Consider the following 18605-nt stretch of genomic DNA (forward strand, 5'->3'; position numbering starts at 1 on the left):
ATCTAGTTTTGTTTATACAAAATGTATCAATTTTGTGAATATTTACCTATGTAGACATTATATAAATGCATTAAATGTTTTATAAGTACATACAAAGATAGATGAAATCTCTTATTTATTCATAGGTGCTTATTTATTTATTTTTAAATACATATTAAATCTTTAAATATTGAACTGCTGATTGGTTGACAACCTGAAGTCCAGACACAGAGCAATGGTTTCAAGGCATTGTTTTTTATCTGTTAATTGGCCAGGTTGTCAAGTAGATTAATTTCAGAAATAAAGTCCAGGATAGCAAATACATACATGTAGCAAGCAATAGGCTGCAGCTTTCTGTGAAGTGATTCCAAGAATGTCATGAGATAGCAGAGTGTTAAGAAGCAAGTGGCACATCATTAATGTAAACTGACAGAGGAGAAAGAGGTAAGAAAAGTGCAGGTCCCACTACATTCACCCAATGTCAATCGAGACTGAGAGACAACATAAAAAATGGTCTAGCAGTAAGAAAATCTTCAGTTTAAAAAGCAGTATGAAACAGAAATAAAAGTGTGCATTTATCAGAAAATAAAGACACTATTCCTGTGATATTTTGCTGCAGATTTTCTGCTTTTCTTTGGTAACAGCCAGCAGAAGTGGTTTTGTAGCCAGAAATCATTTCTAGTAAGTTAGGTAAGATTTTCCCCCTTGACATACAAAGCCTTTTTTTTTGAGACCAACATCATTGCAACAAGCTCAACATTGAAAATAATAAATATTATCTTCTAATTAGTAACACATCAAATGTAGAAACTAAATTTAAATCTTTCTTTTATTAACTATTCATTTCTGTAAATAGCATGGTAGGAGGCTGCTTTGTTGTTTTCACCTATGTATATAGTATATAATGTCACAGGTGTATATAGTGTATAGTGTATATAGTGTCACAAAATTCATACTTTTAAATATTTCTGCGTATTTAAGAAATAATGTGAATAAAACTATTTACTTACATGTACATGTACTTGTCCAGCTTTGCTGCAAAATGGCGTGGCATTTCTCCACATCCATAGTAATTTCTGTCATTTTCAGGTAAGTGATCCACATCATGGAATATTATGCAGTCCCAGACAGCATCCTTCATAGCCTCTTTGAAGCCAACATTAAAGAGCATTGCACGATTAAAAGGTTGTGTACCCGTCTTCACACAGAAAACAAAGGAGACATTGTAAAAATCAAGAGGAGACAAAAAATTCCTTACTATGAGAAAAACATACTCTAACACACACGCACACACAATTGACAATGATGCCTCTTCTGACGGGCAGCTCACACTGGGTTGGCTGCACCCGAGGATGGGGTTTCCCCTCCTGGCTTCCAGTGCACATTGCTGACTCCTGTGAGCCAGGAGTGAGCCTGGCTCCTGCTGCCAAACAGCACCCCCAGATCCCTTTGGGCAGGGCTGCTCTCCAGGCACTCCTCTCCCAGTTTACACTTGTGTCTGGCTTTACTCCATCCTAGGTGCAGAGTCCAGCATTTTGACTTCTTAAATTTCATCCCGTTAATCACTGCCCAGTGCTCCAATTTATCTAGAACCTTCTGCAAGGCATCCCATCCTTTAAAAGTCAGCCACAACCTCCCAGCTGGATATTATCAGGAACTTGCTGATGGTGCATTCAGCTCCTGCATCCAGGGAATGTAAGGCCCTGGAACTGAGCCCTGAGGAACGCTGCTGCTGACCTACTTTTTTGCCTTGAAAACTTACAACTACAATAGATTCTAAGAGGCCATCTTATTACCTCTATATTACCTTATATAGCCTATATTTGAAGAAAATCATTGTGTATCTGGCCACTGCTCAAGATGAGGAATGGAAATAGAGCTTTACTTTTTCATTTAAAGGAGTAGAAGAGTAGAGTAACAATTTTTAAATTCTGGATTCATCCAAAGCTTGGTAAGAATATCAAACCCCTTTTAGTAAGGAATCTTGAAAGTCACTTTTCAAGTAGATGCTGTTACCTGTTCAACAACATAGAAGGCAAATTCCAGCCTCTGCTTCTGCAACATTGGTATCAGATGACGGAAAAAAATTGGAAGATGCTCGTGACGATTCCGAAAAGGAATAAGGATAGCCACCTTCAGAAAAACAAAAAAAATCTATTATATCAGCATTTTAAAATTTTAATTTTTCAATATAGATCAAGTTTCCTATGGCTTTTCAACTTTTACATTTAAATTGGCTCAGTGTTTTACATGTTGGTTCCCCCTAGGAAAATGTGCTGAAAATTTGCTCAAATAATTAAGAAAAAAAATTTGAGTAAAATGTAAATAAGATTTTCCTTTTATGTTCACTTGCTTCTAGTTATATTTCAAGCAACAGACACATAGGACAGATTTGCATCCATATAATTAAATGTTTAGTAATTACAGCTAATGAACCTTTAAAAGTTCTTGATGATCCATTTCAAATTTTTCTCCTAGTTGGAGTTTCTTCTTGAGCACAGATGGCATACTACAAATACTATAAGATACTACATATATAGCACCAAAGACAGTGCTTGCAATGGTAATTTATTGTTATATACCAACAAGAAAAAATAAACCAAAACAGAAAATCAGCATCTAACCTTCCACCGTGGCTTACAGTCATTTGGTTTCCAGTGTCCTCCTGGTTTAATGTCTAAATCTTTTGAAAACAGTCGCTGAATTTCATCAAAACTAATTTCACTCATATTAACATCAATAAGGCCTCCTAAAGAAAGGAAAAAAAACTTCTATATTAATTTCAATTAAGAAAATTGACATAATGCTACAATGAATATCAAATATGGACAAATAGCATCAGAAATTTGTAGTTATACCACCTACAGAAAAAAAAGAAACAATTAATACTATCCTTCTTATCTTTAATTCTTACAGAATGAAGTTTTAGTGTTTCCAAAAACAAACATTCCTTCCATGAAACCTATAAACAAAATACTCATTTCAAAGGACACAGAACAAGCAAAGTAATTTAAATTCTGCATCTCTTACAGAAAATTTGGGCTGCCTTTCATTTCAAGTACCACTGTTAACTATTTTACACCACCTGCACTACTAAACCTTTACTCAAATTCTGGGTGCCTTCCTGCTCCACTTCCACATTAAAGGAAAATGTATCATCACTGCCCTCAACAAACTTCCTCAATTTAAATTTTAGATTATATGCTCATTTCATGTAGAGACTTCATCCACTAATTCACCAATATTTGCTTCAAAGCAATTCATACCAATGGGCAGGATGTGAGAATTACCATTGGTAGAACTAATGACCGCAATAGGAAAAGCATTTGGAAAAGGCATGAAAGTGAAATTCATTAAGTTATTGAATAAAGACCACAACACAATTGGAAATAAATCAGGTTAGTACTTACTATGAGAAAATATTAACATTAGTTGACAGCTGAAAGTTGTCAGTCATTAGCTTATGCATGTGTAAAAAGTTCAACACTGGAAATAATGATTCTTAGTAAATACCCTCAAAAGCAATAGAAAGAAGCAAGGAAATCTGGGGAGAAGACTAATGTAATACTCATTAACCAGAAGTTCAAGTTTTTCTTCAGCAACTACTACACTCTAAATCATCACATAAAAATCTTGCAAGAACTTTCTGGCAAACACCATAAAATATTATTCTTATTTTTGTCCACAAAGTTAAGTATTTTGGTGAGGGATGGTTTAAAGTCAGTCCAAAAATCACTCCATTTTCTCCCATACACAAAAGATCCTTTTTGTGCCAAATAGACCATTTGTGTCACCAAATTGACTAGTTGTGTAAATCTTTTGAAAATATTGAAATTTTTGGAACAAACTAGGAATAACTATCAGTTTCAGAAGAACGTAGAAGATACTGCAAGAGCTATTTTAGTTTGGGATATGATTAAATATAGTACTACTTGCATATGAAGAAGGCAACCTTTTTTAATGTAAAATCATAGGTGAAAAATTATCAACAACAGTACACTATGGAGCTATTTCAAGAGAAGATTTAAAGAAACCCATATCAATTTAATTATTTTAGGAAAAAAGGAAATCTGGCAGTTGCTAAAAGACCTGTATAGATAGACACAAGAACAAGCTAGTCCTACAGAGATTTAAATAAAAAATTTAAAATAATAAAAATAAAAATAATTATTTAAAAATAAGCTTAGAATATCATAATGCATCTGAAACTCTTCAAAAACCCAAAAAAGAAATCTTATGAAATATAGAATCAAGGTCAATCAACAAAGGACTAGTATATAAACATGTACAAAATAAAATTTTTAAAACTAAAAACTAAATTTTTAAAAATCAAGTTCTACTAGCAAGAAACAGAAAAGAAACAAGAGCCTTTCAGTTCAAATACAGAATCTGAAAGAAAAATAAAGATAAATAAAGGTCAATTACCACACCAGAAAGGGAAGGAAATAGCACATGATGTGATTCAGATACCTCAGTATTCTGAGAAAAGTTCAGATGTGATCAGATGACTACAGAGTTTAAATTAGAAAGAAACATCAAATGGTAGAACAGTATTTAGATAAAGCCTTTAGATAAGGGTGCTTCTAACTCCATGGGACATGATGAAATTCCATCCAGAGTGTTTAAAAAGAAGCTATAATAAAACCTGAAGTATTGGTACTACCAAAAGCACAGAGGAGATGAGTGAATAGAAATCAGCATTTTTTCCCCTGTCACTGGTGGGGGGCAGGAGAAAGCATCTCTGTAAATAACTGCTCTTATTATTCACTAGTTCCATCAGTGCATAGCAGGCTGCAATAAAACATATTTATACAACCCACAAAATAAGAAAGCTGAGAAAGTAAAAAACATTTTGAAGAAGAAAATCAGAAAAAAAATTAATTCAACAAATGAGGTAGACACAGAAACCAATAAAGTAAAATTAATTTAAAATAGTAAAGGATGGTTTCTTACTCAAGGAAAAATGAAGCATGCACAACAAAACAAGCAATATCTGGCTATGCTGCCAGGTAATTTTACAGTTTGTAATGGATTGCACATTAATATGAGCCACCACAATGTAATTGTACAAAACCAGAAGATCTCATCCTGGAATGTATTAACTGCTGCTGTGTGAAAAAAAAAAAAAAAATTTCCAAAACGAATTTGTTTTGTAACCGGGATTTAAGCCAGTTATGATACTTTAGAAAGAAACCGAATTAAGGACAGTCTACAGTGCAAAAATTCAGGAATGACAAGAGCTTTAGAAACTATGCAGTCTAGAAAGGTTGGGATTATCAGTTTATCTCCAAAGGAACAGACAGACAGATTCTTGCACTGCTTTATATCAAAAAAAAGTTGATTTGCTTACAAATTACAACAGCACTGCCCAACAAGTGGGTTATAACCTGTTCTACTGAGTCATGCAACAAAGGCAATAGCTGTTCCTATTTTAAGAGCCTATGTACTTATGTAATAAAAACAAATATGATTTTACCATGCTCCTTCCATGATATAAATTTGACAAGCTGATGCAAAGAAGAGACGATGACTTCTATAATAACCTTAGACTAATTAAACATGTCAAAGTATACACGATTCAACACTCTTTTTTGCCTGGCTATCTCACACTTCCTACAACATTTCATTAAAGTAAAAGATCTTCAGAGATGTTTTATTTAGATTATAATTAGAAAGAGAGATGATGATTAAAAAATCATACATAGAAATCAAAAAGGGAAACCCATATCCCTTGGTTGAAAAGCAACTTATTCAGTGAATTATTTTCTATTAAAATAATTATTTCTCTACTAAATTAAACAGGATAGAAGAAGTACAGAACAATTATTAACAAAAAAACCACCACCAACAAAAAAAAGGTGGTAAAAGCAGAGCAGCAACAAGGATATCTATAGAGAAATTACTGGTAGAATTACTTAGTTTTGAACTAATCTGACAGAATTCCAACTGCCAGATACCCTGCAAGTGACATTAAAAATACTAATTATATACATTTTTCAATCAGCAAAAACATCACATCTTGTTTCTCTGATTATCCAGATTTGCCATTTGCTGAACTTTTTGTTTCCAAAAGTAGCTAACAATTTGCTATTGAAATAATTTGGTTTTATTTGTTTAGATGTTCTATAATATCCAAAAAGCTGATTTTGAAAGTCAAACCCTACGTCTGGAGGAAAAGAGGTTGAAATAAGGATATTATCATACCATGGGGCTGATTACTACCTGGCTTAAGACAGTTTTCTATATGATTTAGTTTCATAAGCAACAGCAACTGCTCCACACTTTTGGCTCCATGTCTGTATATTTAAAATATAAAACAAAGCTTAGAATCTGACATTATTGAGAAGAAACACAGGTAACATGCACTGTTCCTGTTTTCTTCAACAGATAATCTCAGTTGGGATCAAAAACATATTATAATAGAATCTAGATTATCCTAATAAAATCCACTCTTTTTCTTTGAAAAAAAATTGCTCAGATTTCAGTTCAGCTGCCAGCAACATGTTTTGGTATGATATGGGTCTGAACTGCTATATTAGATATTTAATTAATTGCTCATGCTGAATGACAGCCCACAGATTAAGCCAGGTGTCTAAAAGACAAGAGGTTAGAATTCTGGAATGCATTACAAATAACTTCAGAAACTATGTGACATTTTCTCTCTTACAAATCAGTAGTTCAATTATTTCAAATTAGTAAAGGTGATTAATAGAGACCAAAATTTCAGTAACACATTAGTTACAGGTAATTAGTTACAGGATGCTTCTGCTAAGCATCATTGTGCATTATTAGATGTATTTTATTCATTAATTTCTTTTATATATTTAGACTCCTAACAATTATATTTTATATTAAAATAACTGTGTTTTGTTTAAAATACAATTTAATTTACTAGATAAACATTAAGGTCACTTTAAAACTTACTCATGTAAGGCAGTTTCTCTGGACAAGGCTGGTAAGGAGAGTAGGTGAAGTTCTCTGGAAGATACATTGTTGTTTGAGCAACACAGTCACTAGAATTGTTTCCTTCAGGATAATCTTAAAAAGAAGAATTGATTTTTGTAAAAACCTATGTTACCCACTGAAATTGTAACTCATCATCATGCAGGTGAGAGCATTAATTTTTAGTTAACAAATTCCTAGCAGCATGATTTTAAAAGCATTTTATTACTCTAGAGGAATAATGGTTAAATACAAGTATCTTTGTTATAGCTAATAGAAATATTTCCTACTGAAGTGAACTGATAAAAAGTAACTATTTGACCTTGACTCCAATTTCAGAGAAGTAGGATTTGGGTCTAAATTTTCATAATCGAGCTATGTCATTAATGATTGGCTTTTTTTAAAAATTGAAAAAAGAGGTCTTTTAAAAAATACATTAAAAATATTCTTACCTGTGCCATTCAGTGTAGTATTTTTGTTAGTGTACAGTCTTATCATGTGTCCTATTGTTTTTACATTTTCTCTCAACATTATACCACGAGCTTGCACCATAAAGAGATACGTGTTTGCTGATAAAACAAAAAAACAATTTTGAATTTGTATTAAAATATTACATTTCCAAATTATTCTAACATACATCTACAATGTGTTCAACATTTTTTACTGTGTCTGAATCCATGGTCAGTGAACAATAATTTTTTGAGATGAAGGTCCACACAGTGAAAACTAACAGCAACAATAGAAAAGAATAAAATGGATTCATAACCATGGCTCTATTCAAACCCAAAAACTACAGACTATCAATACACATTTTATATGACACTTTCATTTCTCTTTAACTAACAAAAAGCAACTGAGAGTGACAAGAAAATTTAATTTACCAATAAAACATTTTCATATGTAGATACATGTCTCATATATAGATCTATAAAAAGTAATTGAAATATAGGACAAAAAAAAGTCTAGAAAATCTTTTAGACCCATCTAATGGTTCCTTCTTTACTCGCTAGTTAACACAACTTCCAGTCAAATTGTACTGTTTATTCATTCACTCCAAACAGCTGCTTTGTTATACAACTGTTACAAATCTCTGCCAATCTCAAAGTATTAATGTTTTATAATTATACATGAAATATTTATTATAGACATCAAGAGTGAGTAAATCAACATTCTGAGTAATTAAGTGACTCACTAACAACAACAGCATGAAATATTTCTCTGTCTCAGTCTTGCACCCAAAGCCCCAAATACGATCTCAAGACATTTCTTTGTATTCAATAGAAGTTAGTAAGGTAGAAATGAAGCTGCATTTATATCTGAGTGAGCAAATGCCTACTCAGGACTCAAAGAGCTAAAAAAATATTGCAAAGGGAAGGACAAATGTCCCTTGCAGAAGGTAGCAAAGAGGGTCAAAGGGATCATCTCTCACTTCACCTACATTAAGCACTCAGTTGTCTGGGGAATATTTGGCTCCCTGTAACTCGTAACCACCCAAACAACAAAAAAATGCTCTGCATCTTTGGGGGCAAGAACTAAACATACCAGGGATGAAAAATAAGTAAAGAGATTAAAGAAAATTATCTCAGGAATTATTAAAGAGATTATTAGAAAATTATGTCAGGAACTCCATCAGATGACTCAGCACCAGTGGCATGACACGAGTAACTCCAGATCAACCAATAATGTCTTATAGCCCGACACAGTGAGTCCAGAGCTACAGAGAGATGTGTATGAGGGACTGGGGGCATTTCCAGAGGAAAACACAGTGGTTAATTCCACCACATTAGCAAACAATACTACCAACACCCACAGAGATAAAAAAACAGCTTAATCTTTCAAGGAAAAATATTTCTAAGTCCTACAATAATGTCTTAATTTTTAAATTAATGACTGAGGGGGCTGTCCTTGCTTTCAAAGAACTCTTTATTAAAGAAGGAATGTTGACAGCTAAAAGAGAGGCTCTGAACATGCCAGGTGCCATGCATGGCATGTAATTCTCAAACCCTTGGCCAGCATGACTAACTGCATGAGTTAACAAGAGTTTACATGAGTGTAAAAGTTACTCAGCTGCTACAATCGTGAAGTACTCTTAACACTTTCTGGCCACCAGAACAGAAGCAAAAAACAAAAAAAAGCTACAACCTTGGCCTGACAACAAGTAGGAAATCCCAGAAGAAAGAGTCTTACCAGGATTCAAGACAACAGATAATATTCAGATTTCCTTACACAAAATTTACACAAAAACTTCTCAAAATTTTAACCCAATTCATGTAAAGTACCACATTGTGGTTCCAATTGTTTCATTCCATTTGGAGCTTTCCATTCAGATACTGGGAGTTTTAGGGTGTCTCTACTAAGCATTTCAAGGAATCTGTACAATTCATGAATTCATAAATGAAGTTACCTACTCAAGAAACCTCCTCCTTTTGGAATCAAAATAAAGGCATTTTGATTTGTTCCTCCAAGAACAATTATTTACCTTCAAACAAACAATTTCAAAATTCAAGGTTTTCCTGAAAGTAAAACCATGGGCATATTTGCCTTTCAAATAGGATCAAAAATTCTTAAATAACAAAAAATTTCTTTCTACAAACTTTAATATATTTTAAATTGGTATCATCTTTTCCCCCAAGTAAGTTAGATACATAGGTACAGATCCCATAGGTACAGCTCTTCTCATCAATATTTTCCTATTTCAACATTAAAATAAAGCGGGTTTTTTAATATAAATCTGTTAGTAAATACTGATTTCAGAGCTAATCTCTGGAAGACTGTGTGCTTTATTCTTCTTTTTAATGTGATACCAAAAGCTAAAGTCACTTGAATGTTTAACTCTGCAGAAGGTTTATAGAGCTTTCAGCAGGTTTATAGAAGGATAATTCACATAAACCAGGTGTGGTAGGTTAATGTGGCTAACAGCTAAGTCCCAACTGAGTTGCTTGCTCACTCCCCTGGAGTGAAATGGAGGAAACAATAAAAAGGGCAAAAGTCTTAGGAACCTGATATAGTAAAGAATGGAGAGTAAGAATTTTCAAACAAGTCCACAATAAAACCAAGAGGCCATGTAAATGTTCTCAATTTTTATGGGAAATGTTACTGCAGTCCAGATAATGTAGACATAAACCTTGGAAAAATAAGATTTTCTGCAAAAGCACCTACATCTTCCCTTAAGTCAAGTACTTACCCCTTCTGACACAGAGTAGAAAATTTGAACAAACACACAAGACCTTTGTGAAAGTTAGAAAAGGCATTTGTCTCAAAATAGACATCATGAAAAGACAAAATTGAAAAAACCCAACCAGGTAAAGCCTGCTGCCACCTTGGCTTAAGTATGCAAGAGCTGCTCTTGCTGCCAGGAAGATCCAACCTTGTCATGTTTTTATCAAGTAATTCTTGTAGTCTACCTCCTCTTTCTTGCTGAGCTGCTTGTCAACACACTATCCAACTTTACACAAATAACACAGGAATTCATGAGGAATGAAACATTGTCCTTTCTGGGCAGTCTTTTTCCCACTGCCTGGCTCTGCAGCACAATCACAGTTACAAGGAGTTCAGATCTCCTCAGTTTATTCCACCATCATTCAGTAGCTGCTTAGGTAGCAGCAGATGCTTGAGCAGCCAATTAATTACATCAGAAGCTAAAACATTAGGCAAAAATCAAAGATATTAATTTAGTCCTAAAAACAAATCTCATCTACTGGAACAGGTTGGTTGGCAAAGAGCTGTGACAAAGAGTGCAGTTGAGGTGTCACACCAGCCAGCAGCAACAGCAACAAAGTATTAAACCCTCACAGGCCAAAACAGCAACAGAAACACAGCTTTTCTTCCAGTGCGGTGGGGGATGACTGACAGCAGAAGGCAGCCAGATAAAACTCCAGGAGGATCCTGGTGTGCCCTGATGGCAACTTCCTGCCACAAGTGCCAGTCAGTGAGAGGAAGTAATCTGCAGAGCCTCATACTTACCAAGGAGGAGGGATTCACTGGGGATATGAAGATCAAAAGCAGCCTTGGCTGCAGAGATCATGAGATGGTGAAGTTCAGGATCCATGGGGCAGGAAGACACAAAAGAAAGCTCACAACCCTGGACTTCAAGAGAGCAGACTTAGGCCTCTTCGAATATCTGTGTGGTGGGGTCCCATGGGATAAAGCTTTCAAGTGAAGATAGGGGCAAGAAAGCTGGGTAATTTTCAGGGACAATATCCTTTAAGCTTACAAGAGATCCATGTCAACAACTATGAAAACGGGTAATATGCCAGGAGGCCTGCATAGATGAACAAGGACCTCCTGTGAAAAAAACCAAACACAAAAATAATTCAGTGGGAGGAAGTAATCTCAGGGAATGTGGGAGGAATACAGAAAAAATACCTGAGCATCCAGGGATGCAGTTAGGAAAGCTAAAGCCCAAATGGAACTGAGTCTGGCCAGGGATGTCAAAGACAACAAGAAGCATTTCCATAAGTACAGAGGTGATAAGAAGAAAACTCAGGATAACGTGAACCCATGCTCAGTGAGAAAGATACACACTAAGAAGTCTGCAATACTGAATGTCACCTTTTCACAGTCTTTATTAACAAGACCACTCTGCACAAAGTCCAACTCCCTGAGACCAGTCTGGAGCAAGGAAGCTGTACTCTTGCCCTTGGTGGAAGAATTAAGCAAACAGGGCACAGGTTAAGTCCGTGGGCCCTTATGGGGTGTACCAAGTGCGCAGGGAGATGGCAGATGTCATTGCACAGCCACTCCTGACCATCTTTGATCAATCGTGATGGGTGGGAGAAATACCTGAAGACTAGAGGAAAGCAAATGTCACTCCTATCTTCAAGAAGGAAGACCCAGAGAAGTACAGGCTGATCAGCCTCAGCTTGATCCCAGGGAAAGTGATGGAGCAGCTAATCCTGGAAACCATTCTTCAGGTACATAAATGACAAGAAAATCATCAGAAACAGTCAACCAACTGGGAACCTTCTCTGGTGAAGATAGATAAGGAAAGAGCAAGGGGCATTGTCTACCAGGACTTCAGTAAGGCCTTTCACACTGTATCCCATAAGACTCTCATTGACAAACTGTTGATGTACAGGCTGGCTAGGCAAACGGTGAGCTGGATCAAAAGCTGACTGACCAAGCCCAAAAGGTGAGGTCAGTGACCAGTGATGTAGCCCAGGGGTCAATACCAGGTTCATTCCTGTTTAACACCTTCATTAATAATCTGGATGACAGGCAGAACAAAACCTCACAAAGTTTATTTATGACACAAAAGAGGGGTAAGTAGCTGATATGCCAAAGGGCCATGCTGCCATCCAGGGGTACCTTAGCAGGCTGGAGAAATGTGCTGACATGGACTTCATGCAGTTCACAAGGAACAGTGCAAATTTCTGCATCTGGGGAGGGAGGAACAACCCCAGACACCAAAATATGCTTAGGGGCATCCAACCAGAAAGCAGCTTGACAGAAGAGGCTTTGGAGGTCCTGATGGACATCAAGCGGAACATGAGCCAGCTGTGTGCTGCAAAGAAGGCCAACAGCATCCTGGGCTGCATTAGGAAGAATGCTGTCAGCAGGTCAAGGTGGTCCTTCACAGCCTTCACTCAGCACTGTTCAAGCCACACCTGGTGTAGTGTCCAGCTCTGAGCTTCACAGTGTAATAGAGAACATGGACATCCTGGAGAGCATCCAAAAACAGGCCATGAAGAAGACAAAGGGAGTGAAGCATCGCCTCTGTCAGGAAAGGCTGAGAGAACAGGGATTGCTGAGCCCACAAGAGAAAGCTCAGGAGGTCACATTAATGTGTACAAAGCGCAGGTGTATATGTACACAATGTCTACGAAGGGAAGGTGCAAAAAGGGACAGAGCCAGCCACTTTTCAGTGGTGCTCAAGGACAGAACCAGAGGCAGTGGGCACAAACTGAAACACAGGATGTTCCATCTGAACACCAGGAAACACTTTTATATTGTGAGTGGGACAGAGCACTGGCACAAGTTACTCACAGTGGTTGTGGAGAATACCCTCAGAAATATTCTAAAGCCTCCTGGACAAGGGCCTGAGCAATTGGCTCCAGGTGGTACTTCTTGAGTAGGGAGGTTGGACTAGATAAACTCCAGAGATCCCTTTCAACCTCAACTAATCTGTGATTTTTCATCTACTTTCATCTTTCTGCATTCGTACCAACCATCGCTGTCACAGTGCAAGGCAAAGCATAAACCAGAAAGGCAAAATTTCACATGTAACCAAAGAAAACATCTAACAATGTAACACCTAGAAGCAATTTTATTCATATTCTTCTTATTTCACTGTACATGGTTCATAATAAGTAAGAAAGAGAATTTCTGGCTCAAGAAACATAGAATCCAGGCTGTCACACAGTTTACAGGTTAATCAGATGGAAAGTGCAGTGAGAAATATAAGACAACACACACCTATAGTACACCTTGGAGTCAATACTATACTGTGTTCCATCTCAAACAACTTCAAGTGTCAGCTCAGAGCTCATAACTAATTCAGATGAAGTTTTCCTATCAATTGATCCAGCTCTGCATCAGCAACCATGAACACACAGCCACATGTCAATAATCAAAAGTGCTAGTTTTAGGGCATTATTTAAAACTTATTCTAATAACACACATTACGGCATTAAAGACATCATCCTGTATTTCAGAGGACATATTAAAAGTATCAGATGAATCATTTTTTCTCTCAAATTTTTATAGCTCACTAGTTATTAATAGTTTTATGTGCTAGACTGTTGGGGGGGCAATGCATGAATTCTAAAAGTATAAAAAAAAGTAAAAATGGCTCAGTGTTTTATATCAGATGGCATTTTGTTATTTAAGTATTCACTTGAAGACTATTTACCCCTTTTTTTAAAGAAAATTATATCATTCACAGATTTATTAGGGAATCAAGCTCCTTCCAAGCAGTACACCAAAAAATCAAAGCACTTCTCACAATACTGCTTTAGTTTATCATCCCACAATTTCACAGGAAAAGCACAAGACTTATTTTTATATAGAAACTTAGTAAGTTATCATGCTGTACTCGTACACCGAAGCACAGAAAAATATGCCACGCACTTAGAAGAAACCAATGTAGTAAAATATACAACAGGACAAGCGAATTTGAAACTGGGTCAATGACTGACATTCTGAACAGGACTAGGAAGTTAGAAATGTGATGACTTTAAAAACATAGAAGAGTATTAATTATTACCAAAAATTATTTTTAAATGCCAAACAAAAATGGACAGACTTGGAGGCCACAAATTTGATTTTCAAATGCAGCTTTTATTCTGCCAAAGCAAAACCAGAAATCCAAGGCCAAACAAACCCAACAACATGGAAAAAAGCACTATGTCAAGAATATTTTCAAAGCAATTAGCAAAAAGTTAACATGCCTCTTAAAAAAAAAAAAGATAATCTATCAGAGCAGTTATAACATCATTCACTGATCTTTCTGAGGGAAAAAAATGCTGAAAAACTCAGATAGGAAATATTTCATAGAGAACCCATGGATTCTGCAAGATCCAAATGCAGTAAATATGGCTTTACAGGCAACAGGTCTTGACAAATGACCATTGCCCCTGAAGTTACTCATCTGCTAGTCAACAGCTGTTTTCATGGGACTTCTGAAAAGCACATTCAACATATTGCATAAAAATTGGTATAGATTCAAACAGGTTAAAAGAAAGGTCTCCACTAGTAATTGTAAATGTGGAATCATCTCATGGGAGCATTTCTAGAACAAGTCCCACGTGGGTCTCTTCTTACCACAAGGTTACGGGATATTGTTCTCAGCAATACTGGAGTTAGAAATACGCTATTGGCAGAGTTCACACATGGCAAATTAACATAGAAGTGTTAAGATTAAATTCTATGATTAATCTAAATAAACAGTAAATAGATTGCTGAGATTGCTTCTGAAATATAACAGTTAGAATTCCAGGAGCTAGAATATTTTCTGCAGTATAATGACTTTAGTCTGTGAAACTGATTCATTAAACAATTTAGCTGTGAAGGACAATACCCCAAGTAATGTAAGACTGTTGTAAACTGGTTCCTATTTAAAAATGGAAATCTACAACAAACATCAATAAATACTATTGCAAGTGTCCAACTTCCTTAGCACTGTATTTATTTTTACACATTTGTTGTTAATCAGAAGTTGTTTTTAAAACAGATACAACAGCATAAAAAAAGAAAAAACTTTATGCCTTGAAATATGTTCTTTATTTCATTTGTTTTTCAATATTCAATGGCAGTTTTGCACTATTTGTAAAATAATAATAAATCCAATCTGATTTCAGAGGGATAGGGAGACTGCATTTGAGTCTGTATATGTATACCTCCTTATAAGAAAAATATCTTAGAAAGACATAAATCACCTCAATCTGTTGAGAAAAACAAAAGCTACCAGTGTTTCTGGTGGCTAACAGTGATCTTTCAAATGGTGTAGATGGACAAATCTGTATCAGCTGCAACAGAGAAGTTCCAAATTGTTTTTTTAATACTTCAGACAACCTCTGTATATTCCCTGCAACAGTGGATATGTCAATGGATGAGTCCTCTGACTGCAAGTCTGAGGAATTGGATAAATATCAGTTCACTGTTTATTGGGAGACAGTGAATGAGGGGATCTCCATTTACAGTGAAAAAATTGAATCAAAATTTCTTTTTCTAACAGTAGTTTAGGCATAATAAAGGATAAAATGTTCAATAAAACTTCTAACATATTTGATACTATTCTATCCTCTCAGGCTATTAGTTGATTACACAGTAAGCGGTAGAATAATTCAATAAACACACAAGGAACTGAAGGTAAAGAAGGACGAGCACAAATCTAAGTGAACTGACCATTGGCAATACCTTGCAAAAAAGCATCTTTTGTATTTTAAAGTCCTGAAACCAATCTCTGCACTGTGCTCACAGTGGATCCCACACAAAGCATAATTATTTCATGCTGCTCCCCATAATACGATTGCATAATTTGAATACAAAAGATTACCTAAGAGTAAGAGCTATAGAAAAGCAAGTAAAAATAGTCACTTGTAGAAATAGTCTTATTTATCAAAAGCCAGTAGATAAGCTATTTTTCACCACAGACAGATGTGGAAATGGTTAAAGCTTTGGCCCTGTCAGTAAGGCATCACAATTCAGATAAATGTCCCCAGGGTATACAATCTCTCTTTCTCAACCCATGAGAAGAATGCATTCAAATAACTGGCTAAAGTGAAAATTCATTTCACATGAAGTCTCATAATTAGTTTGTCCTTGTGAAGTTAGCTGCACACCATAAGTACCTGGCTTATTTCTGTTTTCTGACTAAGAACAACATCACAAAATGTATACTGATTGAAATCTTATGCAGGCAAGTTCCCTGACAAATAACAAGTAATACCTAAGGGCTTTAGGAAAATTATCAGATAAAAATGCAGAAGAACTGATTCAGAAATAAATATGCATGTTTAGTCAAAGTTAATCTGTTGGTAAAAGTGAAAGACAGTCATGAATGACAGAGCTACAATAATTTATTCAGCATCAAGTGCTAGGAATGACTGTGCTGGGCCAACATAATGGAAAAGTCTTTGCACCTCCCAGACCAAGGGAGAAAATGTACCCATGACACTGCCCGTGTTCAGTGGGTTCAAGGAGCTCAAGCGCTTAGTCAGAATGCTGAGGAACATTTGATCACTGGAAATCAGAGATCAAGCAGAGTGTTTAAATCTCCATTTCCCCTCTGCACAAGAGAAAAAAAGTCCCTATTAATCAGAAAGTAAACCACAATTTCACAGGTAAAGAATTTGATGGTAATTTGTGGAAGTGACATGAAAAACTGCAATGCAAGCAAGAAGAAGACCTCTGCAACTAATGAAAGTACTCCTGCTCCAAATGAAGCCTTTAATAACAGGAGAACTTTAATAATGGAATATAGCTGAAAATAGCTCCCAAACAACAACCAGTTCTGTAGTACAGGCATTTCCCTGCAGAAATTATAAAACAATGGGACAGACAAGTTTCATTTACTCAAGAAACTTGTAAGAGACCCATGATAATAATTCCCTAGAAAGAAATAAAAGAAGGCAATAACAGGGAAAGAAAAATACTAACATGAACATCTACCACACCCTGCAAAAACTCATCAGCCTTTTATCAGATACTTCCACACAGCACGAGAGACAGAGAGACAAGCAAGTTATATTAGTCCTATTTCACTGCAGCCCTAGATCTGCATTAAACCTATACAGAGGCTCTATTACAAAACCCTCAGACAGGGTATTACCAGCCCCCTATCATTGTGGCAAGCACAGTCAACAGTATCCTGCCCTGTACTGGCAACAGTATAACCAGCACATCCATACCAGCAACTGTTGTCTCTTCAGCTTGTAAAATCATATTTGTCCAGTTTGGACATCCCAGTAAGAACCAAATATTAATACCAGAACAAGTCCAGAGGAAACCTTCCAAAATCAAGCATATTATGTACAAGCAGAAACTAAAATAGATGGGTTTGCTCAGTCTGAAATAGAAATGGCTAAGAGCAGGGTACTTTTTTTTTTTTTCCTGTCTTCAGCGATACAGTATTCTTGTTAAGAGAAGACTAAATTGAACACTTGAAAGTAGTCAGTCAAAAGACACAAGGCAATGAGCATAAGGTGAGATATTACGATTACATATTACAATTTTCTCACAGTTGTCTGACACTGGAACAGGTTTCCCAGAGAGACAGCAAAATCTTCATCCCCGGATTTATTCAAAAACTCAAGTGGACACGACACTGAGCAATTTGATCCAGTAGGATCTGCTTTCAGCAGGAGGTTGGATCAGGTGACTTCCAGGTGGCCCTGACAATCTAAATTATTCTGTAATCAAACAGCAAGTCTTTAGAAATGCCACAACTGCCACAGATGCCAGGAGCAAAGAATACCAGCACAAAGGCTGTGCCCATATTTATGGGCTCAGCACCTGAAAGCCATGATAAGCATTTATCTTGCTCATAGCATTTTCAGGACTCTTCTCTATTTCTGCACAAGTTCAAAAAGGAGTGATATCATTCTTCCTATTACGAAAACTAGCAACAGAACAGGAAATAGATTTATATAATATAATATAATATAATATAATTTATATAAAACCAATAGAGATTATTCCAAGTTCCATGCAAGCTGCACAGCTGCCTTTTGGTCAGGACTGACAAAAAAGCAGCAAGATTTTAATAAAAGAAGCAGAAGACCATAAGAGAGAAAACATTAGCTGTTTTTTCCTCTTCAAACTCATTTCACCCTTCACAATTCTCAGTTACTGATGTCAAAGCAGACTGCATCTTCTTTGATCACTGCACTGTTTCATAACCAGTTCTTATTTGAACTGCATAGGTCATTACATCCAAGGTAGACAAGCTAGAATCTCAGAATGAGCTGAGTTGGAAAGAACCCATCAGGACCATGGAGTGCAACTACTGACCCTGCACAGGACACTCCAAGAATGTCACCATGTGCCTGAGAACATTGTCCAAGCACTTCTTGAACTCTGTCAGGCCTGATGCTATGACCTCTTCCCTGGAGAGCCTGTTCCAGTACTCAAGCACTCTCTGGCTGAAAAACTAGACTGCAATCAACTACAATATGAAGAGCTCTAAGATACTCTTCCTCCCAGTCTGGCAAAGGTTCTCTGCTGCAACAAGACAGAAAGGAATA

The 18605-nt window shown here is 36.1% G+C and overlaps 1 protein-coding gene across 2 annotated transcripts in view; it reads right to left on the minus strand.

The window, feature by feature from the left end:
- The window catches only part of B4GALT6 (beta-1,4-galactosyltransferase 6), a 30488-nt gene that overhangs the window by 7133 nt on the left and 4750 nt on the right, over positions 1-18605 (minus strand). For both annotated transcript variants that reach the window (XM_066562695.1, XM_066562705.1), the window contains exons 2-6: positions 7374-7490; positions 6904-7017; positions 2604-2728; positions 1996-2112; positions 990-1177 (exon numbers count right to left, since the gene is read on the minus strand). In XM_066562695.1, coding sequence (XP_066418792.1) covers positions 990-1177; positions 1996-2112; positions 2604-2728; positions 6904-7017; positions 7374-7490 — 661 coding nt within the window. The remainder of the gene's footprint in view (positions 1-989; positions 1178-1995; positions 2113-2603; positions 2729-6903; positions 7018-7373; positions 7491-18605) is intronic.

This window comes from Molothrus aeneus, chromosome 1 (genome assembly GCF_037042795.1).
Source record: "Molothrus aeneus isolate 106 chromosome 1, BPBGC_Maene_1.0, whole genome shotgun sequence".
Taxonomy (NCBI): domain Eukaryota; kingdom Metazoa; phylum Chordata; class Aves; order Passeriformes; family Icteridae; genus Molothrus; species Molothrus aeneus.